Here is an 18532-nt window from a genome sequence, read left to right as displayed (position 1 = left end):
AAAAATAAAATAAAAAGCCCACCTCACCCAACCCCGTAGCAATTGGAACAGACTTGTAGTTAGCATGACCTTCATCATCTCAGATATGGCACAATAAAACTGACAAGATTATTTTCTCTTCAAGCAGTGCTGAGGTATTTTCATTGGCAAAAATCTGGAAAAGTAAAATAAATGCAGAGTTCAAGGCAGTTGAAAAATTCTTGAATCTGATAACAGCTGGGACATAGTGCTACCAGGAAAAATAGCTAGGTTTTGTGCTAAAAAATTACGGCTTGATCATTTTTTTACAGTGTCATTTCTGGGATTTTGAAGGTTACCCTATAGACAACCAGAAGAGGATTAGAGAGAAATTATCTTTGAGCTCAAGGGAGTACCAATTTAAATTGGATTTGAGATATAACTTCTGCATTACCTTAGGAGATGAAAGGTGGTGTTGTGCCCTGATAGTTACCCAACTGCCTAACCATATGTATCAACTGGATTAGTCTGTGGATTAGCAGCTCATGCACCAAGTACAAGGTGTATTGTGCAATTTCCTCTTGGTGGGACTCATCCTTTTTCAATGGAACTAACATCAAAACTCAGCAAACGTGGGGAGGGCTTTGCAGCTTGCAAGTCAGGCGTAAGGTGAATGTACACACTTGTTCCTCAGAAGATCACTGTCACTAAGGTTTAGACTTGCTATGGCAGATGTGTAGAGTAAGATGAGAAAGTACAAAAGAACAGTCTTAGGAAAAAAGGTGTGTTATGTCCTTTTAACTATTCTGACAGAAAATGAAGTTTTGAAATTTGATGGGAGGCAAGCACGTAGACTCACTTAGAACCTATGAAATTCCCATTTATTTTCTCATAATTTAAATTTTAGGATAAAAAGGCCAGGAAAAACAAATAGGTTCTTACACAGCCGAAAGTTAGGACTCAGGTTCCTGCCAACAGTGGAGCCAGGGTTCAAAGAAACTCTGAAAAAAATTGCAATGAAGAATTTGGGGAGACATATGTGCTTCACGAGCATAATGAACCGGTGTCTCATCCCAGCTATATTAGGAAAAATAGTTCAGTACTAACAAATTGTTCCATTGAACGACCTCCTCTGACAAGATGTAGAACTAGATGTACCGTGGACCTGATCCAGTCTGACAATTTTGACATATTATTATTCTATTATTTGTCTTTGTAAAAGTCATGATGTCACTAGACTTCATCAATTAAATTAAGTCTGCATCATCCCTAAGTTTTGCCCTTTGAAGTAAAACATGGGGTATCCATCTATCAATTTTATGTACTAATTTTCTTGTTTATTTGTCTGATAATAACATTGAGGTACTGAAGTCATGGACAAAGAAACCAAGTGCCAGACATGATATAAACGGTCAAAAAGAAAGGCAAAAAATTGGTAGTCTTGAATTTTCTTTTTTAGAATGTTTTTAGCACTGAGGACCGTATTTTGAGGTTTTTTCCAATGGTAACATGTATTTCATCTCATAACTAATTTGGTATGAAAATAGAATTAACCTACCTCAGAGAATCAACCCTGATGTTCCTCAAAGGCTTTGTGGTAAAGGAAGACCAGGGTGGTCTCAAGATGAATTTGGGAGAGAAATATTAAAGCAGAGAGGGCTAGGTACAGTGGATACAAACTGAAACACAGAAAATTCCATCTGAATAGGAGAAGAAATTTTAGTGTGAGAGTGACTGAACATTGGAACAGACTGCCCAGAGAGGTTGTGGAGTCTCCCTCCCTCACTGGAGATATTCAAAACCTGTCTGGATGTGATCCTGTGCAACCTGCTCTGGGTGAACCTGCTTTAGCAGGGGGGTTGAACTAGATGATCCCCAGAGGTACTTCCCACCCCAGCCGTCTGTGATTCTGTAATTGGACATAAATCATGTCTGTGAGTATCTCTAATGCCCCCATTTGAACCAACCACAGAATGTTCCTTTCTTGGTTCCTCATAGCTTCATTCTTCCAACACTGTAGAGGGCTCTGCAAACACGAATTAGCAGAGAGCTCAGAAGTAACCTGGGCTTCCTAGGGAATATAAAGATTGGAGGGTGTGTGTACATAGGGTATGCATGGCTGTGGGGAAATGCTGGCTTCTCCAGAGTTACACCATTTGCAGTGATACTGAAAAAAATGCCCTCAATTTTCATGACAAAGAATGGTTTAACCATGTGGCACAATTTATAGGGTAAGCAAACTTTCAGTAAGAGCTAGCTGTATCAGAAAACTTGTGTAACATGCACAGAAGGCACTGTTAAATTATTTCAGTGCCATAATTCAAAATGCTGAGGAAAATTCTCCTGTATTATAGCCAGAGCAAGATTGGATCTGTAGCCAAGTACATCAACGTAAATGTTCCGCTGTCTGGGGAAATGCAAGTCTTATACTGTTACTTAGGGGAAAATGTGCACAGACATGGTGGAGCCCCTTATGAAACAATCTTCATTTTGTTAAACAATAGGATCAAATTTTCAATCAGGTTATCTAGCATATTGCATTCTTCAAGTTTGCCAAGCAAAGAGAACTATCAGCATGAAGATGGATATATTTTTACAGAATTAATGATGTATGAAATCTGGAAGTGGAAACATACATTTTCATTTTATCCTCTAATTTTTCTTTTTACATTATAAGTGAAAGGAAATGCTTGGAAGTATTTGCAGTTATTCATATCTGTTTATCTTAGAGTGATTATCAGAGCAAACAGTGTCAGGCATTGTGTTTGGATCTGAGCCTGAAAAATAGTGCTTGCAGGAGCAAGGATTATTTGCATGAGTCAGTGTTTTCAGGACTGTGCTTAGTACTTGATTTCTCTCATGCATATGCAGTGCCTTATAAATCATCCAGATTCAGAAATCATTTAAGTATTTTTTTCATTTATCCGATCTATTTATATTAGTTTTAGTCTTGCTTGGTTTTATCTCCTCTATTTACATTAGTTTTAGTACTGCTTGGATTAATCTGCTTATACATTTTTAGACTGATCAACAGAATGTTCATTTAGGGACAGAAGTGAACAGTCTTACTGAAGATGCATTTCTCTTTGCAAAGTCTGTATCAGATCAGTGTGATAGCTGTGGATTCTTGATGTAGGATTTTGCAGGTACAAAAGTGTCTTTAAAAACTGAACACAAATTAGGGCAGTGAAAATGAAGGTCACCTTCCCCAAGATCACCTTATGTTTGCTTTCTGTGGGGATTTTTGCTGATGATCATCCCTGAACTACCCTGTGTACCTGGCATGGTCCAGCAGTACTTTTTGTAGAGGTGTAGTGCCTTTGCAGCCCTGAAAGGCCTGGTCACTTCTCCCACGCACACACAAGCCCCTGGTACTTGCTCATCTTCTCTATGGCTGACCCCTGCTTTTTATTCACCGTGCACCATCAGAAGGCCATAACAGAGGACTTGGATTCCTGCTTGGAATTCTGCTTTGGTAATGCACACCCCTGAAAATCTGTAAGTCAGCCACTAAGCTTACAGCATTCTTTAAAAATCAGACATGGCAAATTTCACTTTCCTCCATATGCACAAGGACTGTTTCTGAAGCTAAAGGTCCCATTCTCCATAACATATCACTGAAAGCCGTGTCACAACTGCATTGTGTGGCCTTTTCAGTATCTGCTGCTGGAAGACCTCCTTCTACCAGTCTTTATTAAACATCTTGAGTCTTCCTTTTGAACAAGTAAAGAATTACTTTACCGTTTTATTAAGTTGTTGTTCTTTTGCACAGAAATGAAGAAGCCAGACCCAGTCAAAGGGTCACAGGACCACTCCTCCCCAGCAATTCATTCTTAAGGACTAATTGACTGCAGGGATTTAAACACCTCTCAGCCTCAGGACACTGTCAGGGGGTCTTTGTTGCTATTCCTGCAATCACCTGGTGAGCTGCTGTGTTGCCTTACTCCACAGCAAGCATGGAGGAGTTTCTTCTCCTCATCACCCCCTGCCCAGCTCCACACAGTCCTTATGCCAGAAGAGCAGAGTTCATCTCAGTCTGTGCTGCCTCTGCAAAGGGCCTTCAGGACTCAGTGTCATTCCCATCACTAACACTGAATTGTGGTCTCTCTTCATGGCACTGAACTTCGCAGACAGCAGGTGGAAATTAGAGGCAAGTAGTTCAAATGGCAGAAAGAGATGCAAAAATACATCAGTAGAAAGGTTTTAATGAGCAAAAAAAGTTGCTTCCACTCTAGAACAGGTTAGTGAAGCTTCAGATTACCAGACACAACTGATTTCCAATCTGCAGAAACAAAAGAACTCTGCTCTTCAGATACAAGGTTGGTCTATGTAAGGGGGAAAGAGTGCACAGAGAAAGATTTGTGAATGTCATGTTGGTACTGGCAGCTCATCAAACAGCTCCTTGAAGGACTCACCTTTTTACCAGATTAAAAAAAGAAATAAAATGAAAGATAAAAGAATATCATCAATGAATAAAACTAATGTCCTTCCATATGCAAAGTGGAGCATTGGATAGATGAGCCAGTCCTGTGTTATTTCATTCCTTGTTGAACAAATTTCTTTATTATATTTTCTGGTATGATTTTTTAAAGTCACCTTTGCAAGTGGTGGTAGAATTATCAATCATTGTTTAACTGTGTGCTAAGTTCCTGTAGCCCTTGTGTGTAAATATGCCAGCTGAAGGCTTGTTTACCAGAGAAAATACTGGTGCTCTGGCTAGGAGACAGTTTTAATCAAATATCGTTGGAGTAAGCAGGTGTTTTTCATGTGGAATGTATTGGAAATGAGTATGTATCACAGAAATGACTCTTGGACTATATATTGCTCTTGATAAATAGCAGAACCCAGAATTATATCAGCCATTGCAGTTTATCAAAGGGAAAATAGTAAAAGCTTTGTGCACACTGTCAGAACTGAACACACTAAAAAAGGTGGGGTACTCATTTTTATTCTTCACAAACTTTAAGAATGCACATTTTATACTGGCATTTTTAGAAACTATTAGTCCCCCCCAGTGTTTTTCCTGGACCCATACTTTTCTTTGTTCTTGCCTGTCTTTTCTCTCATTTTTCCCCCTCTTTTTGCTTCAGTGATACATCATACTCTGAACTTAGCAAACAGAGATGTGCATTGTACTAAAGAGTCACTGTGCAGTGAGGGAAAGAAACACAAGGTGAAGGAGACGGAGCTTTGCTAAGGCAGAAGGCAAACCCAGTGGTATTAGTGTTTAAGGCAAAAGTATCAATTCACCAACTTGAAACAAAAGGCTACTGCTTTCTGTGATTTTTTTTTGCCACTTCCCATTACACTGTTAAGATATTTTTACCCCATTCTGGTCCCATTCTGTTGGAAGCATTGTTTGCAAGCAGGATTGAAGCTCAATAGAGCTGTGAAGTTATTGGATATACCAGAGTATTGTTTGTATTCTTAGTATTATTTAGTATTATTAGTATTATTATAATAGAGTATTATTATTTGTGCTAAACATACAGATTCCCATAAAAGTTGGCAGCAGGTTTCTCCCTCCTCCAAAAGTTCTTGTCTCAGCTTTAATGAAACACAAAATGTCTGTCAACAGAGCAGTAGTTATAATGCAGTTAGTAGCAACTTAATATCTTAGTTGCCTTGAAGAGCTTTTTATACATAGACATTAATGGATGGCTGGATAAAGAAATTCTTCTACTGAAAGAATTAATTTTGCTTAATCCTTTTGAAATTAAGAGATGATACAGAGAGATGAGTAATGAAGTGCACTCTCTAATTGTGAGGTACCTAATAGAAAACCACAGGGGTTACTTCTCTCTCACCAGCTGTAATTACACTAATTAGTGATATGGTGCCAGGAACACTAAGGCAGGCTGCATGTGACAACACACAATGGAGGGTGTCCTAGCAAGCCATTGTTCTCCATCAGTGGTCAGAGGGAGGCTGACCATGTCAGCAGGATAATGAGTGCCTTTCCTGTGGCAGGAAAGAGAACAGGCACCTTTATTGCTCACAGGTTGTTTAGCAATGAAGACACAAAACTTGACTTCAGCCCTTTCTAAGGGGAGGTGGTTTCAGGCCATACACTGAGGAGTTGATCTATACCTTCAGCAAATTAGCCCTATTCAGGCCACTGAAACTATGAGTTAATGAGCAGAAGTTACTTCTGTGAGTAACAGTTTGCAAGGCTGACTTCATCATCATTGACAAAAATGCAATGAAAGAAAATGGTGGATGAGGAGAAGGGAAAAATTAATACATTTTATTTAAGTATGTATAAAATTGCTGGACAAATGGTCCTGACTATTAAGGTAAATGGTGCTTGTAAATTCCATTTAATCTTCTGAGATTTCCTTTTACCATAACTCTTACAGTATCTCAGAGGAAATAATGTAAGGATGACTTGCACATTTCAGCAAAAGAATAAATGTAAGGTTTCAAGATTTATTGATGGGATGTTTTAAAACAAAAGATCTTCTTTTTTCCTTTGGAATTACTCTACCGTTTATTTTCATTTCCTCAGTTTTTTGTTCACTGTATTATGAACTTCTCTGGGGAAATCTATTGTTAGATGTTTTCACACACATAGGCCCCCTTCTTCCCCCTTGATAAATGATAAAATTGTGCTCCAGTGTGTGCAACACATTCTTGAAATACATCTGAATTCCATTATACAGTTTGTCATTTGCATGATACCTTTTGAGTTACCACTCTCAGAGAAGCCTTATATACTACAGAGAAATGCACTAGGAAAATGAAAAACAAGTTGGGTATGAAGTCCATGGGGTAAACCAGCAGAGATTGTGTTGAACTGATGGCCTGATTTCCAAGCAAGTGCAGATGTAGAAAAGGTTGCATCTCAGTGCTAGTTAATATTTGCATGGACCATGTTCCCTCCCCAGGAATATTGCTGCTAACAGGAGTGACAAGGGCATCATTGCTCAGGCTGCAGTGTACCACTTTTTTAATCTCAAAGACATTTATTAGATTCCTGCCTGTTCTGGATTAAGTCTTACTAAGTTTTAAAAGTTTGAAACTTGCTATAACAGTCTAAGCTGTCTCTTTAATATCGAATGGAATAACTAGTAGCACGGAAATCTTACAAATGTATTCCCATTTTACCAGAGACAAACCTGGCAAGAAAAGAACAGCATGTCTGTATGTCTGGTTAACACCACTGCCTGTCCTCCTCCTTCCTGCAGAAGCAACACTTGTGTTTGTTGTGGTGTGACTCAGATGGGATATGCATTTTGTACAGATGTGGTTTGACGTGAGCGAGTTAATTTTCTGGGCAGCTCAGGATCAGGGAATTGCCCAGTATTCCCTTGCCTGTCTGCTTGCAACACCCTCATCACTTTCCTTCATCCTTTTCATTCCCACAAGACTTTTTTCACATTGGAGTGAGCCCCAGTGCAGTGGTGAGCTGATCCCAGAGCAAATTAGACATGCAGAACCTTGTCCTGTCCATGCTGCCTTTTAAATGCCTCCTCCTTAAGGAAGCTGTATCACCAAACATGTTACTACAAACACAGCAGACTCCCATCCCAGCCCTCCACAACCAGAGCAGGAACAAATGCATAGCATTCCCAGATGTCTACCAGCAATCAGGACCTTATTCATTTGTTAAAAACATTTAAATACGTTATACATTTAAAAAAAAAAAAAAAAAAAAAAAAAAGGATGCCATGAAAATCCTCCTTTAAGAAGTTCAGAGTCTTCTATAAAAATAACTGAAATGGAGTGATACTGTGGTAGTGCTTTTTCAGGGAGTGAATTCTCTCATGTCTCCTAATCAAATCTTCACTTGCTCGTTGACAGGATCCCAAACCAGCAGGTCTGGTGTGCACAAAACATCTGCTGAACTCAAAAGTCAGGATGGGCTACAAGTCCCATTTCAGTGATCATGTTCTTGCTATTTCTAGTGCGACTTTCAGAGAACTCATCCTAATAAAGCCCTTGTTCAGTCATTTGTCTACCTAAATTTGTAATGTAGGAACAATCTGCTTTGGGAGCAAATTCATCCCTGGAGGAAGTGGATATTGTAGTCAGTCAATGAGATTGCCCCTACTTACACCGCAGATAAATGTGTTGCTTTGTCCCAACATTCCTGCTTTGCAATAATTTCAAATTCCAAATTATAAACCTCTGAAAATTGTAGATTATAATAAATGTGCTGACACAACTTCTGCTGTTAGAGTAAATGGCATTGCTCTAATAATGAAATAAAAAATCCTTCTTAATCCTGTTCTTTCCCTAAAGTGGTGTTTTGCATTAGCTATGGATGAAAAGACAAACAAGTACATGTATATTCAATAATAATGTCAGCTGGGTCAGAGAAGAATAGGAAATAAAATGAATTCATAACACCCCTGGAGATAGCTTTCTGATACAGGCAGTTTTCTCTTTGATTTGCCCTCATTGACAGTATTCATTGTAATTTTAACATAGCCTCCAAATTGGCCTTTATTAATAGCTGTCCTGATCTTAATAGCAAATATACTCTGTAATCTCCAGTCTGGGTGCTTCTGAGATGAGCAATTACACAGAGCAGAATAGATCATATGGGTATTTCCAGGGACCTTTCACTCAAGAGTGCCTAATTTCATGTTCACACCATCCAGACGGTGTTTTGGAGAGCTGAAGATACAGAGCTCTTCTGTCTCAGGGCTTTGAAGCTGAAATACCTTTCTAGATATGATAGTGAAATAGTCACCTTGAATTAAGATTGCTGGCAATCTAAAAAGTCCTTATTGGGCTTTGAGTGCAATCAGATGGTACTTGCTTATAAATGAGAGTTAATAGAAACATTAAACAGTACAAGCTACTGTGACCCATGTCTTCAGAATATTAAGCACATTTTAAAATTGTGGAACACCATCTAGTCCTCTGCATTCTGTAAAATACTGCTTTTTCTGACCAGTATTCTCTGGGAGTAGGTTATTTGAAATGTTTGGCATTCTACACTTGCACACACTGTGTATTTTTAATTTATTTCCTTGCTTCTCTGGCTACCATATATTTCTGGTTGATACTAACTCAGTTTCTCTTTAATTATTCCATCTGCCAGAAGAGCATGATGCATTTTAGAAGCTGGTTGGTTTAGTTGTTTCAGCTTTGAGTTTTGGAACTGAATGGGATGACATATTCTTCATTTAGCAGAACGGGCTGAGAAGAATTATATACTCCAAGTGATGAGCTTGGAACTACTGAAGAAATGCCAAAATCCAATTTGTTTCCTCTCTCTAGTCGTCTAAACATCTATTAGTCTCATGAAGGGAATTCATAAATCCTGCAAATTTAGTTTCTCTGAAACCAACTCTAACAGTTGTCCTTCCTACTAATCATGTTTTATATCAATTTTATATTTTTCAATATTCAATAAACATGTCTTGCGCTTACTGTACTTGTTAGAAAGTATCTGCAGTATAGGCTGTATGAGGACAGTTATTAATCAGCCATTTCAGATGGCTGTAGGGTTAGTTTAGTAAGTGTATCCATTTATCTTTTTTACGTTTTCTTCTTTGTTCTTTCCATTTATCCAATGTGGAATTTCTTTTGTCCTTTTTGGTTTATTTCTACCAGGGTATGTCAAAAAGGAATTTAACATGTAACAAATGAAAAAAAAGCCCCCAAAACCAAAAACCAAACCACCCAATAGCTGAAAGAAAAAAAAAAAAAACACATACCACCCTTTGGGTTTCATTCATGAAAAGATCTTTGCATTATGTCCACTTAAATCTGCATTAAAAAATAACAATAGAATGCATTATCTAGCAGTGATTCTTTAAAGCAGTGGATAATTTACACATTAAAGTGAAATGTAGGTTTAAAAGTAGGAGTGTAGGATTGAATTAGAGTTAAGAGTCAAAATGATATAGTCCTGTATGAAAATGGTCTCGGTTTCCTGGGGGTATTGTCCTTCTGGTGTAATGAGACTTGCAGATAACAATCAGGAACTGTGGATAGATCAAGGCACAGCGATACATTGAGAATGGCACAGCAAGTAATGGCTCTGGGGAAACAAATGAATGTGTCTGCTAGATAAACAGCATTAAAAGTTTCTGTTCATCACCAGAGTCCCGGCCTCTAAAGATTAATAATTCCTGAAAAATTGAGTATTGGGTTTGAATGGCAAGGTTTTGGTAGCAGAGGGGCTGCAGGGTTGGCTTCTGTGGGAAGCTGCTGGAAGCTTCCCCCATTTCCAACACGGCCAATGCCAACCAGCTCCAGGATGGACTGCCACTGGCCAAGGCTGAGCCCAGCAGTGACAGTGGCAGTGCCTCTGGCATAACAGATTTTAAAAAGGGAAAAAAACTGCTGTGCAACAGCAGCTGGAAGAGAGGAGAGAGAATATGTGAGAGGAACAGCCCTGCAGACACCCAGGTCAGTGTAGGAGGGGCAGGAGGTGCTCCAGGTGCCCGAGCAGAGAGCCAGCCCCTGTGCTGCCCATGGAGAGGCAGCTGTGCCCCTGCAGCCCAGGGGCTCCGTGGGGAGCAGAGATGCAGCTGCAGCCCAGAGAGGAGCCCAGGCCAGAGCAGGGGGATGCCCGAAGGAGGCTGGGACCCCATGGGAAGCCTGCACTGGCAGGACCTGTGTCCGTGTGAGAGAGGAGCCCACGCTGGAGCAGGGGGATGCCAGCACTTGTGGCCCCTGGGGGACCCACACTTGAGCAGCCTGTGCCTGGAGGATGTACCCACAGAAGGGACCCGCTCTGGGACAGTTCCTCAAGAAGTGCAGCCTGTGGGAAGGGCTTGAGTTGGAAAAGTTTGTGAGGGGCCGGCTCCTGCAGGAGACACCCCATGCTGGAAGAAGAGGGGAAGCGTGGGAGGGGTCCTCCCCCTGAGGAGGAAGAACCTGCAGAGACAGCGTATAATGAACTGACCATAACCCCCATTCCCCATCCCCCTGCACCGCTGTGAGGGGAGGGGGAGGCAGAGAAAACTGCAAGTGAAGTCCAGCCCAGGAAGAAGGGAAGGGTGGGGGGACGATGTTTTATCATTTGGTTTTACTTCTAATTGCCCTACTCTGATTTCATTGGCAATACTTCCAATTAATTTCCCCAAATCGAGTCTGTTTTGCCCATGACAGTAATTGCTGAGTGATCTCTCCATGTCCTTTTCTCGACCCACGAGCCTTCTGTTACATTTTCTCTCTCCTGTCCAGATGAAGAGAGGAGAGATAGAGCAGCTTTAGTGGGCGCCTGGCATCCAGCCAAGGTCAACCCACCGCGAATCCTAACTTTTAGAAGAATTTTTTTTTTTTTTTATCCATGCTGCAGACGTACTTTTATGGGTTCACGTATTACAGGGAGGCATCGCCATTTATCAGGATGCTAATGACTGGTAGTTACGTGTCCAGATACTTTGTAACCACTGGGTTGCCTGACGACAGAGGTCACTAAAAGACAGATGACTCACAAACCAGTTTAAAGATCTCCTTCACTTTCTCTTTTTGAGGCCACCATTAGGGCTTCGAATGTCCTGATATTTGCACGTTTAGGATTATTGTCCCCTCCCTAAAATTCCATGTATCAGGAGGCTTCCATGATTTACTGGTAGTCTTCAAACAAAAAAAAAAAAAACCCTTCCTAACAGAACATCCATTGATTGCTAGAGTTATTTAAAGGCTAACAATAAAAAATCATAGACTTCAGTCTCTATCATGACAGAAAGGAAACAATAATTGCAATTTGCAAGCCTCCTGCCGTGGGTAGAGGAGCTGGGGCTGGCAGAAAGGAAGATGTGCAATTTTAGTGGCTGTCACAGCAGATGGGAGGGAGATGTGCTGATTCATTCATACGTCATCCTGGGATAAGACAATTTGCCAAGGTGAAAAGATGGGTGTGAGGTAGAAGTGAGCCCAGATGATTATCAGCTCAGATAAAAGTGTGAATATATGGGAAGCTATACGGGAGTGTATTTGGTGACTGCTCGTCTTTTTGATTAGACAGACCCCCAAAGAAGAGACCTTTTCTGTCTCTGTAGCAGCAAATAACATGGTTTCTTGCCCCATGAATTTTCCCATACCCAAGTCTTGGATTAAAAGAAAAAGAAGTCATATGAGTGTTAATATGGTAATGTGCAATTCAACTCTCTCTTCTGCCAAAAGAAGGGAAGGAGGCATAGGGCCAGCCACATCTTTTAGGAGCGTCCTTCCCCTTTAACCAAGTGCAGGGCACAGAAAATCTCACAGAACTGTGAGATTTCCCTTTATTAAAAAATAAGTACATAAAAATGGGGATATGAACTGGCAAGTTCCCAGATTGGAAAAGGTTTGCTCTGCCTTTGGATACTAACAACTGTGAGGTCCCATCAAACCTCAAACAAGCACCTCCTCTTCTTGCTGTTCTCCACTTTGCATTCTCAGTTTGATAAGGTAGGGATTGGTACCAGAAAGGAAATTGGTGGTGCCCCAGATTGAGAATGAAACATGGATGACTTTTTCTCCGTTTTTAGCAGTCTTGAAGCTGAATTTCTCTTCTGATTTAGAAATACATATAGGTGTATATGGACTAATCCCTGTGAGACAATAAAAGAGGACATGAAAGAGCAGCTGGCTGCCAAACTTCATGATGGATGAGTCTGAAAGTCATTTGTTCTTCCCTAGCATCACAAAGAAGCACTAATACATACATATATGGGGTATTCATCAGTTTACTTACCTCAGGTCTGATTTTCCTGTTTTGAATTGAAAGAGAGTTTTTCCTTTGACTTTGCTGAGGTGTAGATTTGGCTCATTGTACATGAAGTTAATTCATTAAATATAACTCTGTATTGTTTCTCTTTTTTTTTCAGAATGCTTGAGGATGATCTAAAACTTAGCAGTGATGAAGATGACAATGAACAGGTAAATACATCTAATATAAGTGCACAGACCATTTAATCTGACAAAGTTTTTCATAGGTTGGATCTGTTTGTATGCTGACTTACTATATTTGCATGAAAAGCATTTTGGTGTGCTGCAGAATCCATTGGCTTAAACCTTGTTTGCTTCTTTCTCATTGGAGGAAACTTACTCTCAAACAGGAATGCATTTCAGTTTTGTTGGTTAACTTTGTGAAGTGGATTAAACTAAACCAAAATATGACTTACTAACCTTTGAATTAGAGACCACACAGAGCATCACTCAGGAACAGCTAATGTGGTCTGAATCTCTGTCCTCCATTCTACCAAGCTAACTGTGGAACAGCCTCCCCTTGCTTTGCACCCATTTTCTGACTTGATGAGCTTTTTGGAAGCATGTGTAAAATGACCACATCAGAGCACCAACACAACTACAGAGTTGGTTTCCAGTTTGTAATCCATTTATACAATCCCACACGAGAAAATTTCGTCGGTAAGATTTTGTTCCAGTCAGAGAGTGAAGGGCTGGGAGTCCACAGTAATCCAGTGATTCCCATTTGTGAAAGGGAAAGCCCTCAGCATGTAGCTCTAAATCAATACTGAAAGTTTCTCCACGTACTTGGGATGTTAATGAAGAATCATTTTCAGAAAACTGGCTCATGTCATTCTCTATCCTTCCCATTTATAAATATGTATGGCTAATGCTGGGAAAGAAAGCTGGTGAAATTCATACTCTCAACATTCTTATCGGGAACAAAAATGAAACTTTGTGTTAAATTCATCCTTCATTTTACTTCATATATGCAGCAGGCTCAAATGTTTGAACGTCTGCAATAGAGAGGAAGGTGATGCTATAATTCAGCATAAGATCATCTGCTCAGTCTGGGAAATGTTAATTATAGGCCAATAGTTCTTTCTTATTTATTTTTAAACCACCTAAATGTTCTCCTTCAGCCTACCTAATCCATCCTTTAGGATCATGCCAGGAAAGATTTACCTTCTGGTGAAAGTTGACCCCTTAGTCATACAAGTCAGTATTTTTTAGCACTGTCTTCTGAAGCCAAAGGGTTGAAATCCTGTACTTGTGCAATGCAGTGTTGTGCAAATATGGTGATGGCCCAAATGGTCCTGTAAAATGACACTGTGATCCTGAGATGCCTAAAATACATAAATGGAAATACATTGGCAGGTAGCAGTTACTGTTGTTTTCCCACAGTAACAGTTTTCTAGTGACTTAAGTAGAATTTGCAGAATTCTGAGTTTACACAGTTTATACTGCTAGGATGAAATCCCTTATCACTGGTGAATGAAGAAGCAAATGCCTGGACCAGTGTTTGCTGACATCAAATGAAAAGCCCTCACTGACTTGAGCAGATGTCATCTCTGATGTTAATCCTGAGCAGGAAAGAATACAGTGCACAGAGGGTACTGACAGCTCTGGAACGTCTCTGCTGTCAGTGTGGGATATGCCTCATGTGTGTGAGCAGTGTCACACTGCTCCCAGGACAGGGCTGCAGCCTGGGCCCTTCTGTGGTGGGGATGTGCCCGAGCTGCAGGAAGCCTCAGACTGCACCAAAGTTCCACGTGTCTTCCCAGTGATACCATTCACAGCATAGGCTGCAGACAAACAAGAGAGCACCATAGGGACCATTCATGTAGTTTCTCAAAATTTTGTACTACTTAGAAAATTTCTGGGCTTTTTTTCATACAATCATTTCAGTAAGAAAATATCTCTTAAGATCATCAAGTCCAACTCTTAACTGAGCACTACCAAGCCCACCACTGACAGCCCAACTTGATGTCATCTATAAACTGACCTGTATCCTTAGGGATTCCAAATAAAGTAACTGGACACAGGCACAGTGAGAACATTTCTTAAATGCCCTGCACTTCAAGGGAACCTTCAGCTTTCCTGTGTACCCCATATATGTATGGTTGCATCTCTTCTATTTGTGTTACAAATAGGGTATAGACAAAATTATACAGCTCACAGCTTTTTAGGTTTCCTGAATGAATGACTGTAAGTGTCTGCTTTTATATTTTTGGCAGGCTAAGGCCTTGCAATGCTGAGCAGCATGACTCTGCTGCATCTCTCACTCATTACACTTCAGCAGCCTCTGCCACATCTCTTTAAGGAGAGGGGATTGGAAATTGGAAGAAAGGTTGATCTGGCCCACTGGTCAGACACATAAACATCAACAAAGTAACTTTGAGGGCTTTTTTAACCTAAATATTTTGCAGTCAAATGATGATTGTTATTCAGGTGTACACATGTGCTCGTTCTGGCAGGAAGAGAAAAGATTAAAACTCTCAGCTCAAAACCATTCTAGCAGTTTATGCAGCATTTCTATAAGGAAATGGAATCATTGTCTTTACAGTGTTTATGATTTTTTCTTCTATAAGCCTGCAGCCAGTGTGAAGCATGAGCTGGCATTTACTCATTTGTATTCAAAAAACCCCAACAGAGAATGTAAAAATCAAGGTTTTTTTCTTTATTTCTACTCTAATTTCAAGGAAATTGGAGTTTGTTGAGATCAGTGGTGTGATAGGGAGCCCTAGTATTTGTCCTTTGGGAATTGCTAGAAACCCTTCAATTTTTACATGGCAGGACAGTAGTGACACCAATCCATAAATGCACTTGGATATCAACTTTTAGTGAAAGTCTACAGTATGTGGAGAGAGTTTGATCTATCAGCCCATCTTCTGAGACTACCAGTAGTGCATTTGTCATGGTGGAAGATGGTTAGAAACTTGCTGCAAGAAACAAAGCTCTTCTGTTTTCCTCCCTCACTCCTATGAACGAGCACCCTTATTTATGAACTGGATTGCATTTACTCAGGGGTCTGTGGCCTTGTACTATTTCAGGTGTTACAGATCTCCTTCTTTTTCTCCCCACTGCTGAGGAGGAGCACAACACACAATAGCTCCAGTCAGTCATGTAACTGAGAAGTTGACCTTCATTTCTGGATAGGATAGGAACTACCAGGTCAAAGTCAATGGAAGGTATTTATTCTACAGATAACATCAGCAAGGCTGTTACTGAGTGTGCTGCCCAGTTTTGGCATTGCCTTTTCAAACAGAATTTTGAATAAGTGGAAATTGCTCCTGAAAGTTATAAACATGATTTGGAGAATCCTCCTTAATGGAAGTGTTATGTCTATTTTGGTTAAGGCACATATGATGATGGCCTAGCAACACATCACCAAGAAAAGATGAAGGAGGCTGTACACTTTAATTTCACCCCAGAGGGCATAAGAGGCTTCAGCAAGTGAGAGCTGACTGCAAATTCAACCTACTTGTTCCAAACTGCTGCAAATTGCATGGAAACTTTGTGGGTTTCTTTTCCATTTAGCCTTCTGGCAGCTGTGGGCCTGATGCAGAAATTGTTGAGTGAATTTTTTTGGGCTGTGACCTGCAGGAGGTCCAGTGAGATATTCACCGTAGGTCCCTTCAGATTTCAGATCTGTAAAGCTTTGGACCATGTTGGTCATTGCAGTAGAGCATGAGGCAAGTTGCAATGACTCCACCCCAGCTGCAAACTCCTGTTCCCACCTTTTGGCCCTGGCAAGGAGAGGCTGCATTTACCTCCTGCATCTTACACGTGTAAACACAACCACAGTGCCTCCAGTGCAGACACTGTGGAGCTGCCCATGTGACACATGCTTTGTCCCATAGATAAAAATGCTGATTCTTATGTCTCATTGTGGGTGATTTGGGATTAAAGACACACAGAAAACGATGGGTTAGATCTGGAATCAATTTTCATTTACAGCTGAGAAGCAGTTATTGATGCTGTGCTCACAGTTCAATAAAAGATCTGAAGATACAGACCTTGTGTTTCTCTTTCAATATAAGCAGCATAATCAGTGTCAAATGTTTTTACAAAGAAAATTGTATTGACAGTTTTATTAAAATTGCTGTCTTTAAAGTTTTAAGTTATCCACAATTTGACCTACTTGAATGGTTTTTAATATGCACACTGACCAACCCAATAGATTTTTATGTCACATATTTATAATATCAGGTACACATCTGTTTAATGTATTATTTGAGAGGTACTGTTACATGTAAGCATTGCCTGGATTGTGAACTCTTTTGGTGTTGCCACTGAGAGCAACATTGGCACATGCATCAGTATTGCATTCAGTATGGCACAGGATGTTCAGACTGGCTACAAGAGGTACAACTAAGGCAGATGACAGACATGCTGTTAGTAAAACCAGGAGATGACAAGGTATTTCAGAAATGCTAATGTTAACACTCTTCTCTGAGGAAGGACACAGCTTTTTAGATGGCTTTATTACTCTGTTAAAAAAGTACATCAGAAATTAGGAAGAGTAGTGAAGATTTTTAATTAGTAGCTCAGTTCAGCTGAAAGAGCTTAGATAAAACACAGGTTGGTATTTTTGTTCTCTGAAACATCTCTGTATAATTCAAACTAGCTTTGAGCTCAAAGGCATCCAAATGAGTTGTGCCTGGATACAGTACTTTAAGTAGCTGTAGTGTACCCAATTTTCTTTAACCAGCTCCTCTTTGTTCTTCTGCCTAAGGAATAGTCCCATTAACCTTTTAAATGTGTACTTAATTTAAAGCACATTGGTAGTGTTCTGTGTGGTTTTGAACCAAAGAAACTTTGATACTCGTTACAGACCTGCTCCATTTTCAGTATTTCATGTATATAGTGGTTTTGGCAGAACAAATCACTAAGATGTTTTTCTTTTCTATTTGATTTTTTTTTCTTCTCCCCTTAGTGATTGCCACTTCTCTGAAAACTCTAGAAACACAAGACATGCATGTAATCCATGGCCCCACTCTATTGTTTGTATTTTACATAAACATAATTCTTTTTTGATAGGTCAGTATAAGGTAATTGAATTCAAAATGTTTGACTTTTTAGCTGAGTCTAAAAAGGTAATCAGCCATAGGCTGAGCCTTGAATTCTTGTACTACATGCTGAGCTTTCATTGCCTTTATTCAAGTTAATTTTTTTAAAGTTTATGAGGTTCTAAGGCATAATATGCCTTCATCATATCATGTAAACACTTTTTAAAGTGCAACAGTGATCACTTTCCTTGTAACAATAGATATCCTTTCCTGTTGTATTTTTCCCATTTTTTCTAGATCCTGAACAAGCTGTTTACCTCCCCAAGGTTTCTCTACATTTCCATTTACTTTGTTATCAGCAGAAAGGCTGAAGAACAGCTCTTCAGTAATGACATCAATACTGCACACACAGTGAGAGAGGTCATCTTGTCAAAGCTATAGAAAAATCAGATGGATTAGGATGAAACTAGGTGCAAAATAACTTTGATAGAGTCTTCTAATGTAAACAGTTTATCTGTCATTGGGTTCCACTGAAATCCCAGAGTGGTGCAGCATCAGTTGTAGCCACAGCAGCATGTGTTTGATAAAGAACACACATTGCAGTGCTTAAGATCTGCAGCCATGCTTTATAATTGTAGGGAAATGTTTCCATTAAGCCATTAATGAAAACAGAAGCTATTAGGATAATACAGTCATTCTCCAACCTTGTCAGTCTCTAACCATGAAAAATCTTTCATGGATATATGTCCCTTCTTGCTACCTCAGTCCATTTTAATTGTTATTCGAATTATTTTATTGTGCACAACCCTGGTTGAAACAACAATATATCATCAACTGTGTAAATTAATACTCCAGTTTCTGTTAGGCAAATCTTTGGTAGTAAGAGATTTGATGACTGACATATCTAAGGTTATAATTCACAT

General features: G+C 39.8%; 1 protein-coding gene across 7 annotated transcripts in view; it reads left to right on the top strand.

Annotated features, from left to right (window-relative positions):
• Positions 1 to 18532, top strand: part of AFF2 (AF4/FMR2 family member 2) — a 336350-nt gene that overhangs the window by 226544 nt on the left and 91274 nt on the right. For all 7 annotated transcript variants that reach the window (XM_048318426.1, XM_048318425.1, XM_048318424.1 and 4 more), the window contains exon 8: positions 12738 to 12789. In XM_048318426.1, coding sequence (XP_048174383.1) covers positions 12738 to 12789 — 52 coding nt within the window. The remainder of the gene's footprint in view (positions 1 to 12737; positions 12790 to 18532) is intronic.

Source organism: Corvus hawaiiensis, chromosome 14, assembly GCF_020740725.1.
Source record: "Corvus hawaiiensis isolate bCorHaw1 chromosome 14, bCorHaw1.pri.cur, whole genome shotgun sequence".
Classification (NCBI taxonomy): Eukaryota; Metazoa; Chordata; class Aves; order Passeriformes; family Corvidae; genus Corvus; species Corvus hawaiiensis.
The sequence above is the reverse complement of the archived record's forward strand: the minus strand, read 5'-3'. Positions and strand labels throughout refer to the sequence as shown.